The following is an 18,259-nucleotide window of genomic DNA, read 5'->3' as shown; positions in this document are numbered from 1 at the left end:
TGCTTCATCCACCATTTCCCGAAACTTCACTGTTCCTTTTGCCAGTTGGAACCCCTTCAGTCTTAATCCAAACTCCACACAGCCTGCATAGAAGAGTTTAGAGTGCCATATGCCTGAATCTACTCTCCACCTGCCTGCTTAACCCTGTTATTATCACAAACCTGGCTCTTATCTTAAACTCCACTTTGTCCTGCTGTGCACCGTCACCTAAACGCCTCCCGTATATCCTGTAGAGTCTATGGAAGTTCATATTTTAGAGACCACAAAAAAAGAAAAAGAAAACTGTGCCGTGGTCAGTGAACTTCTTTGTAAAGCTTGTCAAGGACTTTGTGTTAAATAACATCTTGTAAACAATATTTCAAACATAACGTATTTCCATATTTTGCTTTGTCGTGTGTTGATGTTTGTGTTGTTTCCAGGACTCGGAGGGTGTGGAGATTATGCTGGGAGTTTGTGCAAGTGGCCTACTCATCTACAGAGACAGGTTGCGGATCAACAGATTCGCCTGGCCCAAAATCCTCAAAATCTCCTACAAAAGGAACAACTTCTACATCAAAATCCGGCCCGGCGAGGTAAAGATACGTTATGAAGATACTGGAAATGACTTTCTTGCAGCAGCAAACATAAACTTGAAGCCTTTTTGAAATTGTGTATCAGCTATAAAGACCAGTAATTTAAATTCTAACACATGTTGTTGCCACTACATTCATAATACCCCATCTCTGCTATGTGTGCATTGTGGTCTGTAGCTGATTTATGTTGGAAATATGAATATAAAATTAGGGCAGGGAATTGGGTGATTGTAAAATGTGTCATTGAGATCTGTGGCAAAAGATAGTACAGCACTGGGATTTCACTATGCTTAAACTAAAAAAATACATATTTATAGAGCACTTTTTAAAAATCCACAACACAAGGACAGCAAAAAAGCAGTCATGGGCCTGATCGTGCCATCCATTATACGCTTTATTTGACTTGATTGCTAAGTCGAATGGTGGGATGGAGGTATGTTGGTGTGCACTTCCTCTTGCTTGGAGACTAAAGCAATATTCTGAAGAGCAATGGACCTCTCAGCTGGAGTAGAGAGAGACTGAGTAACAACAACTTAGCTCTCAGTTGCCTGGCTGGGCATCTGCATTCAGCCAGTAGCTACTAAAAACCCTGTGGCAGCAGTGGGTAGCACTTCTTCTGGACTTCATGAAACATCTCTAAGAGCTGATGAGTTTTTGAACAACCTCCAGGGTTACGAATATAATGGAACCACTATATGTAATTTAGAGGCAGATGATTTTAACTTTGATTTATTTTTGAATGGCTGCACTTCTAAATATTGAATGCAGCTTTACCAATTATTGCTCTTAGCTTTTGCAAGTATTAAACAAAGTAAGGCATCTGCATTTAAACTAAAGCTGTCTTGTTTAGCATGTTTGTTTCAAAGGTTTTCAAAGGGGACACTAGATTGCACACAGTCAGTCAAACTTCAGGGATGTCAATCTGTCTGGTTAGGATATGTTAACCAGTGTGAATTCATTTCCTCTACCTTGGTGCACAGTGTCAACAACAAGACAAGCACCAAAAAAGAGAATTGTTTTGCGGGTGGTGGCAGCAAACCATTGCGCCTCCCGTCGTCTCTCCTGATTACTTTTGGTTTTCACTTGTGCCCTTGTCACTGCTGATAGCATGACCTGCTGGTACCTGCAGCTCTGTCAGGTTGCACAGGTAGTGCAGCTCCTCCAGGATGGCGCATCCATACGTGCTGTTGCAAGAATGTTTGCTGTGTCTCAAGAGTATGGACAAAATATCAGGAGATGTGCTCGTGCACCCTTCATCCTGTTTCTCCTCACATAAAGCAGCAGATGCTTGTTGTGCAGCTGGGTTGAAGCTCTTCAGTCCAACTCTCCCTTAATAGCCCCCATTTCCTCATATCAGACAGCAAGAGTCTGTAGCCATCACCATTCCCTTTATGTGGGCTGTCTTGTTGTTGCTTCTTCAGTGCACTTGTAGTCACTTTGATTTGCACAAAAACGGATGAAGCAATGGTTTCTGCTTCACAGTGTCACCTTATTTTATTTATTTTTAGTAGTTTGCATTTACAGCTTAAAAATAGCAAACAACTAACAACAGTTACATTTAGAAGCAAGCAGGGTTGTAGCTCCTCGACAACGATACTTTAACATCAGCTTCCTTCTAAATGTGACAGGGCTTAGTTGCTGGATTTTTCAAAGTGCATGTACTTTTACTGCAAAGGGAATTAATTTCAGTGTCTAGAGCAACCGGGGAGAGCGTTTATCGGTGTTACACACACACACACACACACACACACACACACACACACACACACACACACACACACACACACACACACACACACCATCTGTACCACTGATACTCTGAGGAAACTTGACTCAAACGCCATCAAGCTTAACTTTACTATATTTAGTACTTTCAAAAGCTAACCGTAATAATGAAAGTGACTTCATGCAGTAATTTGACAATAAATCAACAGTTCAGTTACTGTTTCATGTATGAAAGAAGAATGAAACCAAACATTCCTAGAATAGTTGACATTAGTTCTTGCAGAAATCTCATGAAGTAGAGAAGAGTCAATAACTGCTGCTGCCTCTGGGCATCTAGCAATTACTGGCTAAGTTCAGCAACGCTTTGGGGGAAAAGAAAGTTGGGCGAATTTCCTTCTTTGTTTTCAAATGTTAATAATGAATTGTGTTCACTTAAATTATCAAGCTAGAATGCAAAGCAGTTATCCTTTTAATTAAAGACAAATACCTTATAAAAACACTAATACGATTAGGGGGAAAAGTAATGAATTGTGATTGTCAAAGGGATCTCCATGGTGACTCATACCACAGCATTTTGTCTCACTTGCAGTTCGAGCAGTTTGAAAGCACGATTGGTTTCAAGCTTCCAAATCATCGTGCTGCCAAAAGGCTCTGGAAAGTCTGCGTGGAACACCACACCTTCTTCAGGTAAGAAAAAGCAACAGACCTGTGATGAGAACACAGCATTGAGAAGTTTTAATTATAAATAATATGTGCACCTCGGCAGCTCAAGCTTATTCTCCACTCAATACCATGCATAATACATTGTTTCCCAAATGAATTTGTGAATCAGACATGTGATCCGACAGCTTTGTCGGCACAGATTTACTGCTAATCATTATACACGAATTCATGTCGTGAGAGAAGCATCGTCCAGACTCTTAATAGTTGTTGCCATTTGGAAAACATGCGAAGTTTGTTCATTTAAGCAAAAAAAAAAAAGGAGGTTTTGAGTAGCGTGCTCAGCCCCACGGCTCTCTGGGGAATGTTCACTAAAGTAGCAGTTAGCGTTTCAGAGCACTATGCTTAAATCTGTGTTTTTATTTTTGGTTTGAATAATGTGAGTGTTGGTAACTTCTGACAGGCTCGTATCCCCCGAGGCACCTCCAAAGAAGTTCCTGACTCTCGGCTCCAAATTTCGCTACAGCGGCAGAACACAGGCTCAGACACGCAGGGCCAGTTCTCAGATCATCAGACCTGCTCCGTTCTTTGAACGCACCTCCAGCAAACGCTACAACATGTCCCGCAGCTTAGATGGAGGTGAGGTGTTGGTTTTTCAGCTTATTTTGAGCACAGAGATTCTTGGAAGTGTTTCTGTACAAGAGAAAGTTGCTATGCCTCGGGAAAGTGGAAGAAAAATATTTGCACCTGAATGTTAACGTAGCTGTTAAATTTTTGGTGCATGTTTAGCAGCACAGTGACAAATGCATAAAGGATATAATAGCAGCAATGTCCAGGAGCAAATCAAAGCTTTTTCACAGTGAATGACATGCAGTTGGCCATCACATCCATCTTTGTCCTCTGGTGTTTCAGCTCCAATTATGGAGAACCACGAGACCCTGATGAAGGACAATGCTGCTGACGGGGAAGCCAAAGTCATTGCCAAGGGAGATATTATCACCACTGTAACAACTGAGAAAAAAGCAGAGGAAGAGAAGGCTGAGGAGGGGGATGCTAAGAAGGACACAGCAGAGACACCAGAACCTGCTGCCACATCACCGCTCAGACAAGACACAAAGGTAAGTTGCTGTCCACATTTAGACTTCAAGGACTTCAGAGACATTGGATGTTTTCTGTTTGATTCAGAGAGGTGCTACACGTGAAAGACTAAGATTGTTTCTTAGAAGCTGCAGTTATTATGTTTTAAGCCCTTTCTGAGATTTTAATTTTGCTTTCTTTCTTAATAGACTTCTTCTTGGCTGATGAGAATTTCCCACTTGCTATCAGCTTAACCCTCTGCAGTAGACAAGGCCTAAATGCTTTTTCTCATTTTCTGTGCGCTTTACTAATTAGCTTTTCTTTTCTTGTTTTTCCTTTGACCCTCACACTATACTCGTGTGTGTGCTCATGCTTATTCGCCCCCTTCCTTTCCCCTACACACACACACGGCCATCTCTTCATTGTCATTTCCCTCCGTCAGTGCACCCCTCATGCATTCACATCTGACCCCCTCCGTTCTGAGCTCTCGCTCCCTTCATCCCCCATTTCATCAACTAAAGTACGGCGCAGGCACAGGGAGAACGCCCGCAAGCGGGCTTCATCAGTCAGTCCAGTCAAGAGCAGTACCGGGTGCCGCCGCCGGCAAGCCCGCGCCGACCATAAAGCCGCCCTGCTGGAGGAGCAAGCTCTGCTTTTGTCAGCCCGCAAGCAGAGGCTGGAGCAGGGCAAGAGCCGGGGCGGCACGCTCTTCTCCTTCTCCCTGCACCTGCCCGACCTGTCGTCCATCCTAGATGAGGATGGCTACATCACATTCCCTGACCTGTCAGAGATGCGCTTCCTTCCTGAGTGTGCGCAGAACTTCCTCCCCATTAAGTCACCTTCACTCATCCCCTGCTTCCTTTTCATCTTCTTCTTCCTGCTTTCCACTTCCTTCTCTGTGCCCTATGCCCTCACCCTCTCCTTCCCGCTGGCGCTGTGCCTCTGCTACCTGGAGCCCAAGGCAGCCTCCCTGACCGCCTCCCTAGCCCAGAGTTACCATGACCATGACAGTTCAGAGGAAGAGGAGGTGTGTTTTGCGGACGCCTGTATGTTCCAGTACCCGCCCCTGGCTTAGAATGACAGTCCATGATATCGGTTAACCCCTTACCGTGTCCTCTGCCGTTTCACCAGTTCAGAGCCGACCTGGAGACTGTGTCTGTCCCAGTGTCTGTCAGTCTCCTACTTTCAGAACCTCATCTCTGCCCAGTCACATTCATCCTGTAGACTACATCCTCATCAGCATCACGAGTACACGGAGATGAACTTGCAAGTCTCACCATTTCATATTTGATGTATGTTTAAAGAGAGGGTTAGACACAAATAGTCAGGGACATTAAGAGCTTCTGAGCTGCTTCAGTGACACGTTACCATGAACTCTCACTGAAGAAAAAAACAGTTCATCATGTGACTATTTCACTATCTGAATGAGCACATTGTGTTTACAGATTATGAGTATCAGAAGAAGTCACCTGTCTTCATTTAGTCACTAATCCTTCACCAAACCCCACAAAGAAAAACACGGCTTTTGTGGCTAACCCATCTCAGTGTTATCATGTACATTCAGGGCTTTTATAGATTAAACCGTGATCCATACCAGCTGCATGGGAACACATCCATATATATCTGCACTCAGTCTCTCTGCATTGCGTCCAGAAGAGCAGCACTAATTAAAATGAATCATTCAAACAGAACATCAGCTGAAAAGGGCACCGAGTGTTTCGGTGAAGAGGCATGCCATGTGGAGTGCAAAGATGTGCTACCTTTCCCTCAAGCAGCACTCTTTGCAGTCACCAATTATGAGTGTAGTGTAATACACGCTGTGATGCAGAGAGACGGTGACAGATAAATGCATCCTAATCACCCCAGCATGCATGACGTGAGAGGAGGGGGAGGGCCTGAAAGTCAGGTTACTGTTCGGCAACAAATTTTTACTGTCAAGTGTTTTGTGTTTGTACAGTGACTACACAGCAAATGTCATATCCACGTGGAGTGATTGACATAAACCAGGATGTAGCCTCTCGTAATCACAAATTTGTATTATTGATTTAAAAAATATATATCAAATGTTACCCTGAAATGTCAAAGTGACTGACCGAAGGTTTCATCTTCCTCTGAGTCTGTTTTGCTTCTGCTTATTTTTCATTTGCTTTTTAACTGTTTGTTTTGTGGTTGTTCTTTTGCAGAACGTATCTGCAGTATTGTCTAATAATCTGTAGCTGACAGTGCAAACAGCCAATGCATTTCCATCTTCCCCATTATTGTGGCTATGAAGAATTTCTGTAGAGCATAAATGCAAATAGTCAAAAGTTCACAAGTTTGGTTGTTCTTGTTTTTCTTGCTTTCGACTTGGACCCGTTTGGGTGTGTCTGTGAATGCAGACTGACAGCGAACAAACTGATTTTGCCTTTGATGGAGAGATGACCGCTACAGAGGTTTGTACACAAAGAAAACCATCATAATTAAGGCATGCAGGAAATACAGAATAAAAAGGAAAAGCAAGGAAGTGCCGGTGAATTATAGGTCTGGTAACCACTGAAACATTTTTGCGAAAATCCAAAAGTCGTGTATGTCGTGCTCTGGATCTTGTTATGCCATTTTAGTTCCTTCCCTTTTTTATGTATTAAAATGCATGTCACAGTATCTGCACTTTTATCTCTTCATCAGTCTTTTCTACAGACTCCATTAATACTGACTGTTGGCTAAGCCCTGCACCTGTTGCAGTGTCTGTTGATGATAGACTTTAATTTGTAATACCTAAAAACAAAAGCGTTTTTTAAACGAAGAGGATTTCAGACAGGCTTCTTGTGTCTGTCTGATTTCATCATCTGAAGTGAAAAATATTGCCAGGTTCTGTTAGCTTAAGCTCCTGTAATACGCTCATTTTGGCCATAAAGGGGGAGACATAACCATCCCAAACTAATTTGGATGTTTCTATCTAATCGCTGCTGAAGTCTGGCAGCATCAGAAATAGCTGTTGCTAGAAGCTAATGGCTAAATACTGGTGGTTACACTTAAAGTCAGAAAAGAGAGCTTTTTAAAGAAAAACTCATCACACAAGTCAACGTCCACTTGGTTTGTGGATGTTGGTAATACTTGTTCATTAATTTAAGAATAAGCTCAATAGCTGTGTAGTATAGAGCAGAGAAAGTCACTGTTTATTCAGTTTCTTCCACTTTTTGATTTGGAAAGTTGAAATGAAATCAGCTGCCTGATAAAACTTGCTGTCAGTCCTTTTAAACCTGTGGAAAGATCCAAAGGTGGGCATGGCTGCAGTTCCTTGTTACATATTTTGTCGTGGACTGTAGTTGTTCAGAGCCGGGGATTAGCTAACTGTCAGTTTCTGTTCATTATCTTTACCCGTTCCTTCCCTCTCTTACCTCTGCTTGCTTGTCCTTGTTGCTCGCTTTCTCTTTCCCTTCACCTGTTTTTTCCATCTGCGTCTCTTCTTTAATAGCGCATTACTGTCTTGTCTCACTGTCTCTATGCTTTCCTCCTTACTTGCTGCCAGTCTGAAGCAGATGAGGACTCTGAGATGCGGACGCAGGTACACCGGGCTTGCTTCGCAGCCCTGCTCAGTGCATCACACCGACATCAGATGCACTGAGCCGCTCACAAATCAGCCATCAGTCATTTTGTTCAATCCATCTGCCTTCGCTTGCCTGTTGCTGCTGCTGCTGCTCACTATCATACCTTACATCAGACTCTTGCTTAAATCCACTGCGCAGACTTCTGCTGCTTTTTTGTGGAGTCGTGGTTATGTTTAATTTCCTGCTGTTGCTACACCCAGGACTCAGATTTCAGTTTTCAAGGTTCTTCATAACCTGTGACTTTTCAGTGCGTTGAAGCTTACCCTCATTTGTCAGTCATACTGTACAAACCAAGGCTCCCAGTTTCTCCTAAAACTATTTTGATTTTAATAAAGCATCTAATTCCCTTATTTACAGTTCCTCTCCCCCTTTCTTGTCTTTGCAGTATAGTTTCATAAGACGAGTAAAAGGGGAAAACGTTTTTATCAGACATAGTAATCTGATGCTAGAGGTTGGTAAGAAAAAAATGCATGACTGAAATGTGCATGCAGGTTACTTTGGTAAGATGAAACCTAACTGGTAATCGAAGTGGTAACAGATGTGTCTAACTGATGAGTGGCTGCTAGTATTTGAGATTTTGGGGAGTTAGACTTGCTGTGAGCATCCAAATGCATTCTTATGACAAAACAGGCCAAGTTGAAATAGGTCATTATTAACCTTGAATGAGATTTGGGAGTGTTCTTCTTAACTAAACCTATGAAACTAAATCTGTAAATCTCTGCATGAAACAAGTCCCCCCCCCGCCCCAGAAAATTAAGCTAGTCTTAAATGCTTCTTTAGCATTTCAGTACAAGCTGCTACTTTCTTAACAGCTGCCATGTGGGTGTACCTTTTTTTGCTTTTGTTTTGCGTTTTGTGCTAGCTGCTGCACAGGTAGCCTGGACAAAGTCCTAAACAGGCCTGTGAACAATAAGTATTAAGAGCCGAGGAAGCAAATAATGCAACTGATTTAGGTCTGCGGAAGTTTACGTCGCAGATCTTTTCCGAGCTGCATTTTATGCTGTCCGCGTATTTTTGGTAATTCTTTGGAAATGCAAGCTACCATTGCGTACATGAAGCATGGCCGTCGTTCCCTCCGCGCTGCTCCTGCCCTCATCATTGTATCACGGTTGATCGGCCACTTTAGGACACAGAGCCTCCGGCGGAGGTCGTCAAGCACCAAACCAACATCAGCGAATTGAAGCGTTCCTTCCTGGAGACCGACGGAAGCATCACCACGCCCGGTCTGACAGAGTGGGAGAAGAGACTCTCCTCGTCCCCTATGCGCTCACCTAGATCGGATGAGGCACCAATGATAGAGCCGCTGGAGCTGGATGTAAGCTGCAGCACCACAGCAGACTGAATGATGGCATGTGTGTGTAGAGCATGACATCACCAAGGAGATTTCCTTTGGTTTTTTTGCTTTAGAAAAAAAAAAAAACTAGTCAGTTCAGGATTTAGTGCACATTGACTCATAAAGCAGTAAATTTAATATTCATAATGAGCCTAGATTTTTTTTTTTTCTTTCTCAAACGGTGCAAGTGTGGTCACACATTTTGCATCCTAAATGGTTTTAGTGCATATGAAAGGAGACGATGGGCACCTTGACAGAAGAGAATTATTTGTAAAGTTATTCAGAGCTGAATAAAGTTAATTTCAGTGAGTGTGTTTCTCTTTCCCTCTTATCAGCTCATGTCTTCGGTAACTGATTATCATATTAATTTGTCTCGGTAATGGATGATGAAGTCATTAATCAGTGGTGTGATTGTTGTGCTCAGTGACATGTGCATTTTTATCAGAGTTTCTCCTTTACTTGTGATGTGTAAAATTATCTGATGGACTTGCACAGGACAAATGAGCGGCACTAATTAAAGTCTGAAGACGAGTCACTGACAACCAGTGTGTCTGACTAAAATGCAAGAAGGTGAAGGAGCTTTAGGATCTAGAGTTGCCACAATGGAACATGCGGTTCCACTGGGTCTGCCCGTTCTTGTATTTTTCTTGAATATATGTGACTTTCTTTAAATGTTTATTTATGTTTTGTTCCCTCTGCAGACTAAAGAAGATGAGCCAGCAGCAGATGAGACAAAAGAGGTGGAACCTAAAATCACTGAGGTAAGCTGCTTCCACTGAGTTAATATTGAACATGTGTGAGACTTGTTGTTTTTGTTTGTTTTTTTTACCTTTATCTATGTGGAGTTACTTGTAGCTTGTGGTTCTTTGAAAGAACAGTGTTTCTGTCAATTTCTGCTTTTTTTTTTTTCAACACTCTAAGCTTTCTTTGGCCGCTGTTTGAAAGCTTTTAAAACTTCCTTTTTGTCTTTTCAAGTTTAGAAACTGCTAAAGGCTCATTAGTTCTTATAGTGACAGTACCTCTGTCTCTGCGCAGGGACACTAGAACTGAAGTGTGATTACTAAGAGCTGCAAATTGCCTGTGGTCGTTGAGAGTAGGACGCCGTTGTGGTGCAAATGCATGTTTTTTCCAGATTTGATTGTAGTTGAACAAACCATTAAACTGTTGTAAGAATTTAAATTGACTTGACCACATCCACAAAAGTTGGTTAGCAAATCACAGAAAAACAACAGAAGAAATCTCAAATTAAACCTATGGCCAGTGTTTAGGACTGCTCAGTCTTTAAATGTACTGAAATATGTAAAATGTTATGTTAAGTTTGTTTAGCAAAAGGTGTGTGTGTGTGTGTTTTCTTCTTGTGCGTTCTTTATTTCTGCTGTGTATTGGCTTTGTCATGTCCTCTGTCTACTAACTTGAACGATCCATGTCCAATAAGCCAAGTGTCTCCCCAGGCAGCAGGTTATCTGGTGAAATATGTGGTGGATAGTATGACAGCTGATGGGCCCACCTCCTCTGGGCCTCATGGGATTAGTCTGTCAACCACTATGGACGACGACGTCTTTATGGACGGGACCCTGAGAGAGGTGGAGGAGAAAACCCCTGAGTCCCAGGACGAGGTGTCAGAGAGGTTGGTGGTGAAGGTCAGCCCCGGAGCTATGAGACAAGAAGTGTCCCAAGCCATCAGCGACAAGAAAGGGACGCTAATTATCCTGAAGGACGCCGAGGATAAATCAGACACTGAGGGCAAAGAGAAAAGTGCTGTCCCTGGAGAGTTTAAAGCTGATGAGCATGTAATGCGGATGGCTTCTAAAGAGGAAGAAATCCCCAGAGCAGACACTTCAGTTGTTACAGAAGCTCAAACTACAGCCGCCAAGATGCTGAGTCCGAAGGTGGAGATAAAAACAGACAGCATGACTCAGATTAAAGGCATTGACTCGCCTAAGAAGGCTATGGCATCATGGATCTCTGAGGAGGTGAAGATGGAGACTCCAGAGTTCATCAGTGTGTCAACAAAGGAAGTAAAAGATATGAAGACTTCTGATGGACTACAGGAGAGAGCAGAAATCTTCACTTTCAAAGAAGTCCAGTCTGAGCAGTCAAAGTCCAGCCTGACTCAGATTACAGTTTCTGAATCTTCAACTACATCTTTAGTTGTGGTACTGTATGAAAACTAAAAGTAACTATTCAGTTTTGGCTGCCTCCCCTCATACCTCCACCACCACCACCCGCTGCCTAGCCCCATTTACTGCCTTCACTCCAGCAGCGACCAAACCGGTCTAATAACTCAAGCCCCGTGCATGGCTAACAGTCCCTTAACACCTAGCGTTTACACGCATTCTTGCCAAACCGCTGGTTTCTTTTGCAGTCGGGCCCGCTGCTTCTTTTTCAGTGCAGCTGCTTTGGGTTTGTTTTTGAGTTTTGTTGACAGCTAACAGCTTGCCTTACAGTAGCAGCTAACTCCCGCAGCTGATAAAGGAAGAAATTGGGTCTCTGTTTCTACAGCTCTGCTAAGCGACACCATTTCTTTCTTTCGGTTCCGTTATCAATTCCCTGAAAGCGGTGACTTCATAGCCCTGGCTCGGTGCCACTGCTGCAGCTTTCATCCTCCAAAATCCCCTCTGCCTCATAAACAGGTCGGGGGGGGGAAATTGTATGGATCTACCCGAGAAGAGATTTCACTGTTCTTATGGAGCAGTTTTGAAAAGCAGATTAGTGGAAATTTGCTCCTAGTGGATTTAGTGATTCTAAAACCGGATTTTTGTTTAAAGGATTTAGGATTTGTCATAAGTCAGCACATTTAATAAGTTACATAATGGTATTCCATACAATCATTACATTATTTACTTTTCAGTCCCTTTTTTCCTTTTCCATGCTCTCTCCTTTGGCTCTTTAAATCCAGACTGTGACTTTTGACTGTTCCCTCTTCACCTCTCTCTCTCTGTTCTTGTGTCCATCCATCTTCCTGTCCCATTAGTCTACGTTGGAGTGTGTTTCCTCCTCTCAAAAGGTGACCACTGCTCTCTGGCCCTTACAGTAAATAAGTATTGGAACACAGGTTGTATGTAATTGTTGTACTGGTTGTACACGTGCTCATAACTAACAGTTGTTCCCTTTACAGGTTTGAATTTGCCCTGTGTGTTTGAATTTTGACATTATCTAATGATATAATTATCATTCACAGGCACCAGCTGGTCAGGAGGAGAAACCGGTGATAGAGATGGAGGCACTCCCAGCCAAGTCTGCAGGGCCATCGGTAAATATCCAGACCACAGAGGCTGTACAGGCCGAGCAATCGCACCCTACAGCAGAGCCACAAGCCATGAAAATGCTGGGGAGCTAAGCTTAACAGATGTAGAGGTGGAGGCACCGATGTTAAAAAATGGCAATGATGGGTTCAGATTTACTCTTCCTGATTATATTAGTGGTTATGGAAAGCAAGGAGAGCTGCCTTTAACAGAGGAGGAACCCGATGAAGAAAAAAATAAGAGGTTTTTGGAGTCTTTAGAAAAGAAGTTTGCAGCTTTTAAACATGCAGGGGAGAAGAAGCACACAGAAGTGAAGAACAGGGTTCAGTTCTCTGACGAGGTACAATTTTTCAAAGAAGAATTCCCCGTAAAGACAGAAGATGGTATGGAGGTGGATGAAGAGGTGGTGGAATGTTTTCCAGTGGCCCCTGAGTGTACAGAGGATGACTCAAAGAAACTTTCAGAGATGTCAAACCGTTTGCCGTTTGAAAAAGAGAAATATTACCATGTTAAGATGGAAAGCCCAGAAGATGAAACCGAGGAAGCAGAGGTTAAACCCTTGGCTGTAAAGAAGGGAGTACCTCACAAGTATGACAATAAAGAAGTGAATTTGCAAAAAATGGAAGAAAATGAGTCAGAAGGGAGAGGAGATATGATGGCATCAGAAGAAATTGTAGAGGGCAAAGCACTGGAAAAAGAAACTGAGGTGCGAGGCCAGACAAGCCCACACGAAGGGACTCTATCTGAACTCCTTAGGTCACACACACCAGCTTCCAATTCGCCTTCTGCTGTGCCTCGGTTGGAGGTAACATTGCATAAGCTTCAGACGCCTCAGCCTCATTATTACAGACTCACCATCTCCCCCGCATCACGGCCCGCCACTAGTAATCGATCTAGCTCTGCCAAACGCATGGATTTATTTCTCAAGCTCCTAACTCCGCAGTTTGTTGCTGTGCAGATCAGCTGACCTTTTAATTGATGTGGTGCACACACTTGATAGAAAACTTGTGATTCCCGTTCTTCAGTGTCCTCCCCTGCACTGGATGAGGGACTAACACATGACTGCATGCTCTTTTAGAGATCTGAGGCACTCGGTGACCATCCTTGGCTTAGCTTATTAGCATGCGCTGCTTATTTTAGTCAATGTGATTTACTTATTTTAAGAACAGAAGCACACAGTTAACAGTGAACACCTGTAGCATTTGATTTCAGGCATAACAAACGGCTCAGGTAGGGTGCTTTTCATAATGCTGGTCTTCCCCTGCAGGCATTTATTTGTCCCTGTTTTGTGTATTTGTCAAACAGAGTCCCGACATTACCGCAGTGGCTACCAAAGACATGCCCGTGATCCACACTGAGACAAAAACGATCACCTATGAAGCTGCAGAGGTACATGTGACCACAATGTGTGACTGTCGTAGTTATTGGATGGCAGTGATGGAGGAATAGTGTACGAGTTGGTATAAGAAATTTAGCAGTAGCAACAGCAGGATTTGAGGTGAACTGACAATCATGTTGCAGAGCAGCACTCGTTCACTGAGTGCAGTGTTTGCATTTGCCTGGGAGGTCAAATATTAACCCGACTTTTAGCGCCATTTTGCTCCCCACTACCTCTTGCGAGAAATGTTTGTTTTGAAGCTTAAAGCTGGATTGTGTTCAGCTGCTAGCTTCTGACTATCATCTTCTTGGTGAGCAGCCAGCATTTAATGGAGAACAGTTATCAGAAACGCAAAAAGAAAAAAGGTACAGCAACTGCCTGCTGTGACAGCAGACGACCAGTGAGAGTGAGTCAAAACACTGAAGTTACTGGAAAGTCTGAGCAGTAAGAAATGAGATAAAAACACATTTTTGAAGCTTTATAGAGCTGATGGGAACTGCAGCGGTTGGAGTTACTGCAGCTTTAAAGCTCAACTATAAATTTTCATGGATTAGCGATGGATTAAGTCAGCGTTTGTTAAATGGGGTACTTGCATCCCTTAGGCATGCTTTTAAAAACTGCAGGGGGGTAAGTATGTCTACCTCTGCCAAGGATGTTATGTGATTGGTTCAGTTTGTTTGTTTGTTTATAGCAAAATTACTGGAAAAGTTTTGAAGGGATTTGCATTAAAATTTCACCAGAGGTGGAGCTTGGCACAACTTGGTGTGATTACCTGATGCAGTCAATCTGGATCCAGGAATATTTGGAAGGATTCTGTAACATTGCTACATGGGGCAACATTTAATTATTTATTTAGTACAAATATTACTGATTACTGAGTTACTGTTAAATGTGAAGTGTGTCACTAGTTGCTTTCCTGCCACCAAGAGAGACAAAGATTCTCACACAAGACAAACAGACTCACTGGGCTGAATAAACATGTCAGTGTTAGTACATTACTGCAGCGGTCCCCAACCCCCGGGCCTCGGACCGGTACCGGTCCGTGAGTCGTTTGGTACCGGGCCGCGAAAGTTGAGGCTCAGGTGTGAAATGTATGGTTTTTCAGGGTTTTTATCGGTTTTCAGCGTTATTTTGTTATCGTTTTTATCGTTAATTCGGTTTTCCTGGGTCTTTTCGCGTGTTATGAATAAATCTTCTTTTTTTTGGTACCGGTACTGGTTTTATTTTGTTGTATTTATCCGCGACACCTTAAAGGCCGGTCCGTGAAAATATTGTCGGGCATAAACCGGTCCGTGGCGCAAAAAAGGTTGGAGACCGCTGCTTTACTGGGAAAAATGAGAAGCACTTGATTAAATAATTGTGCATAATGTGTGGCTCACTTAAAACCACCAAGAGTTATCGTCTGACCTGCAGTTTGTCTCACTGTTTGTCTTCAGCTGCAGACTTGGCTGAAACACACTACCTGCACAGCAACAGACACACACAGTTATCTACTATATGATGGGAAAAGTCAACATGTAGCAGCATGTAGCACAATCCAGATAATTTTCTCAGGAGTTAGTTGAGGCTGAAACGTAATTGAAAAAGAACTAAACGTGAATGAGTTTGAGCTTTGAGGTTTCCACTAATCAGTATTTATTGGAATTTAAAGAAGGTAGTACTGCTGCTGTGTTTGGATGGTTTTATGTGCAGTGCTCATGTAGAGTGTTTTGTGTATCAACAGGTTGAGACTAACGGTGATGCAGACCCCGGAGTGTTGCTGAGTGCTCAGACGATAACCTCAGAGACCACCAGCACCACGACAACCACACACATCACAAAGGTCAGGGCACATCTGTTGTTGCTTTAGACCAGGGGTGTCAAACTCAAATACACAGTGGGACAAAATTCAAAACTGGAACAAAGTCGCGGGCTAACATTAACATTTATTGAAAAGGAAAAAAAGCTGTATAACACCAGTAGGCCAGCTCTAATAGTAATTTGGTATGGCTTCGCGGGCCAAATTTGGCCAGAGTTTGACACCTATGCTTTAGACTCTTCACGCTTGTTGTACATCTGAGCGTCTCTCTTCTTTCTGGCAAGTTTCAAACCTGAATCGCTGAATAAGCCGGTGAAAGTGTTCTCATCAAGTGATCGCAAGTGTGTGCCTGCCCAACGGGATGAAAACAGATGCATATATCCATCCCCTGGTTTTTATTTTCATGAGTTATTACAGTTTTGTTTTTATCGGTGCTTTTAGTATTGTTATTATTATTATTAGTAGTAGTAGTAGTAGTATTATCATCATCATCATTAGTATTATCATCAGCTGCTTAAGCTACAAAAAAGGCCAAACAAGTTCAGATACCTAGATTAAGACTTTCTTATGACGAGCTGACGGGAGTATTGCAGTGATTTTATGTGTTTTCTGTTGGTCAGACGGTGAAAGGAGGCATATCGGAGACAAGAATCGAGAAAAGGATCGTTATCACCGGAGACGCAGACATCGACCATGACGAGGTCTTTTAGTCCTTTCATACTGTTTCTCTGCTTACCCATACTCATTATTTTTTCTCTTTCTGCAAAGCTGATTATTTGATTGTGTGGTAAATTAAAAAGGTCAAGTGCTGAGCGGTGACTTAGTAACCGTCAGGATATTTAGGACAGGAATGGGCTAACGTGACATTTTAAACAAATTAACTCATCATATGGCTTAACAAGTTCTGGACGTATAAGAAATGTGACTAAAAATGACTTCCCTGTTGGCATACTGACTTACAATCCAACATCCCCGCTCCCTCCCTGCCTTTCTCCGTTCTCTGTCTCCCCCTGGTGATCCCTTTTGGCACTGCACTCCCGTATGTAGGCTCTGGCTCAGGCCATAAAGGAGGCTAAAGAACAGCACCCTGACATGTCAGTGACCAAAGTAGTGGTACATAAAGAGACAGAGATCACGCCAGAGGAGGGGGAGGACTGAACCAGGTAAGACAGCAAGGCCCCAAGTCCCGATCCCGGCGCTGTCCTGTTTAGTCTGGTTTTAATTTGGTTGAACTGGGCTTTGTTTTTCTTGTTTGTTCTTTCAAGCTGGTTTCCTCTCTTAGGCATGCTGCTTTTCCATCAGCACTTCTTCTCACTGGTGCAGATAGCCCTGTTTCTGTGGTACTTACAACTAATGCATCATGCTGCTGTCATTTCATTCCCCTCTGCAGGGAAAAGGACTGAAGATGCATGTGTGCACACAGGCCGGATATTATAGTCTCAATTCGTAATGACAAGGCTTAAAAACATTTACAGTAATGCTGCCGGCAGTCTCATGCAATCTAGTGCAATATGGCTACAACACTTCCCTCTGCTGGAGAGAAACACAATGAACTTTTATTTGAGAGCTACAGCCATGTACTGTGTGTTTAAAGATGTCTTTACTCCCTTTTTTTAAAGATATTTTGTAAGTTTAAATTGCTGTGCTAATATTACAGTTTTCTAAATAAGAAGTGTATTCTTCTCTAAATGTTTATTAGACACACATGTGGAAAAATGTTTGAAATTATGCCTGCATGTTGTGAAACATTGAGTGAAACGATCTTCCATATATTGTTCTGCCTGCATTGTGGTAGCTCACAAAGAGCACAGGCAGGGATGAGCGATTAAATTCCGGCTGAACCGGCTTCCGCTCCGAGCCTGCGACTGCAGACGCGCCCGTATGGACTGAAATCTGATCTTGAGTGCACACAGATGTGCTTTGGTCTATTTTCAACTCTGCTCTGTAAATTTGAAATTATATATGTTAGCTGAAGAAATCCTTGTGTACCCAGTTGTACAGCTCACAAAAAAAATTACATTTGGAGAAATTCATTTTTAGGGCTTTTTTGAAACTACTGAATATGCATGTGACATAAAATATCAGATTTAATCTGATTTGAAAGTTGTTCACTAATTGTTCTTTTAAAAACTCTATGAAAAGTTTGTGACACAAAGGCGAAAACCGCAATAATTTTGCAGCAGACAGCAGCCTGGTTTTCATGGAAATGAACACCAGAGCCTGGGGTTCATCCCTGAGATGATTCTAGGGCACACTGTGACACACTTCTGCTTTCAGTTGCACTTCCCTGTTTTTGCACGAAGGGAAAAATAGGTCAGCAGTCCTTATGGCGTTTCAACAAACTCTGCAAATACAGCCATTTGTGTTTCAACTTGTCCACTGTGGGTATTGTGAGGATTTTCTCATGTGTGGAGCTGTTATAAAAGAACCTTGCATTTCACTGCAGCACAGCATGTCATTCTAGTTGCCTTCTCTCAAGCATTTATCGTCTCTTGAAAGTGCTCGCTGTCAAGTTTTACTCTAGTTCACCTTTTGGCAGTGAAACTTGTTCCTTTATCCTCTGACTGAAACGGTCCCAAGGCGCTGCGTTTGGGATGAGCGAGCGTGCATGTGTGTGCTTGTGTGACTCACCAGATGGGAATGCTTGACTTTGTTTCTGCAGCCTTGCCCTCAGTCCTGTGTTTGCGTGTGTGCTGTCTTATCTGAGTGTGCTTGAACAGCTCTGGTAACATGATAATAAATGTTTGTAGTGTTTTGGGTAGTTGTTGTTTCCCTTGGGTGCTAGATACACACAGAGTGGTGGTGCAACCAGAAAAATTGGAAATCACCATTTTCTTCCTTTTTTGTTTTTCATGTTAGGAACACGTCCACAATGAAGTCAAAA

At 42.8% G+C, this 18,259-nt stretch overlaps 1 protein-coding gene across 25 annotated transcripts in view; it reads left to right on the top strand.

Annotated features, from left to right (window-relative positions):
- epb41l3b (erythrocyte membrane protein band 4.1-like 3b) overlaps positions 1-18,259 on the top strand; it is a 55,258-nt gene that overhangs the window by 34,264 nt on the left and 2,735 nt on the right. For 5 of the 25 annotated variants that reach the window (XM_042222028.1, XM_042222022.1, XM_042222023.1 and 2 more), the window contains 17 exons: positions 420-572; positions 2,887-2,984; positions 3,421-3,596; positions 3,870-4,075; positions 4,477-5,061; positions 6,413-6,466; positions 7,543-7,578; positions 8,007-8,072; positions 8,748-8,936; positions 9,656-9,715; positions 10,406-11,110; positions 11,929-11,961; positions 12,136-12,207; positions 13,505-13,588; positions 15,301-15,399; positions 15,996-16,076; positions 16,423-16,538. In XM_042222028.1, the coding sequence (XP_042077962.1) occupies positions 420-572; positions 2,887-2,984; positions 3,421-3,596; positions 3,870-4,075; positions 4,477-5,061; positions 6,413-6,466; positions 7,543-7,578; positions 8,007-8,072; positions 8,748-8,936; positions 9,656-9,715; positions 10,406-11,110; positions 11,929-11,961; positions 12,136-12,207; positions 13,505-13,588; positions 15,301-15,399; positions 15,996-16,076; positions 16,423-16,533 (2,808 nt within the window). In that variant the 3' untranslated portion in view covers positions 16,534-16,538. The remainder of the gene's footprint in view (positions 1-419; positions 573-2,886; positions 2,985-3,420; positions 3,597-3,869; positions 4,076-4,476; positions 5,062-6,412; positions 6,467-7,542; positions 7,579-8,006; positions 8,073-8,747; positions 8,937-9,655; positions 9,716-10,405; positions 11,111-11,928; positions 11,962-12,135; positions 12,208-13,504; positions 13,589-15,300; positions 15,400-15,995; positions 16,077-16,422; positions 16,539-18,259) is intronic. The other 20 variants (XM_005924601.3, XM_014334328.2, XM_042222030.1 and 17 more) reach the window with 16 other exon arrangements.

The sequence above is a fragment of the Haplochromis burtoni genome, unplaced genomic scaffold (assembly GCF_018398535.1).
Source record: "Haplochromis burtoni strain Fernald_Lab_line unplaced genomic scaffold, NCSU_Asbu1 Contig_78, whole genome shotgun sequence".
Classification (NCBI taxonomy): domain Eukaryota; kingdom Metazoa; phylum Chordata; class Actinopteri; order Cichliformes; family Cichlidae; genus Haplochromis; species Haplochromis burtoni.
Note: the sequence above shows the minus strand (reverse complement) of the source record. Positions and strands in the feature narration are given on the sequence as shown.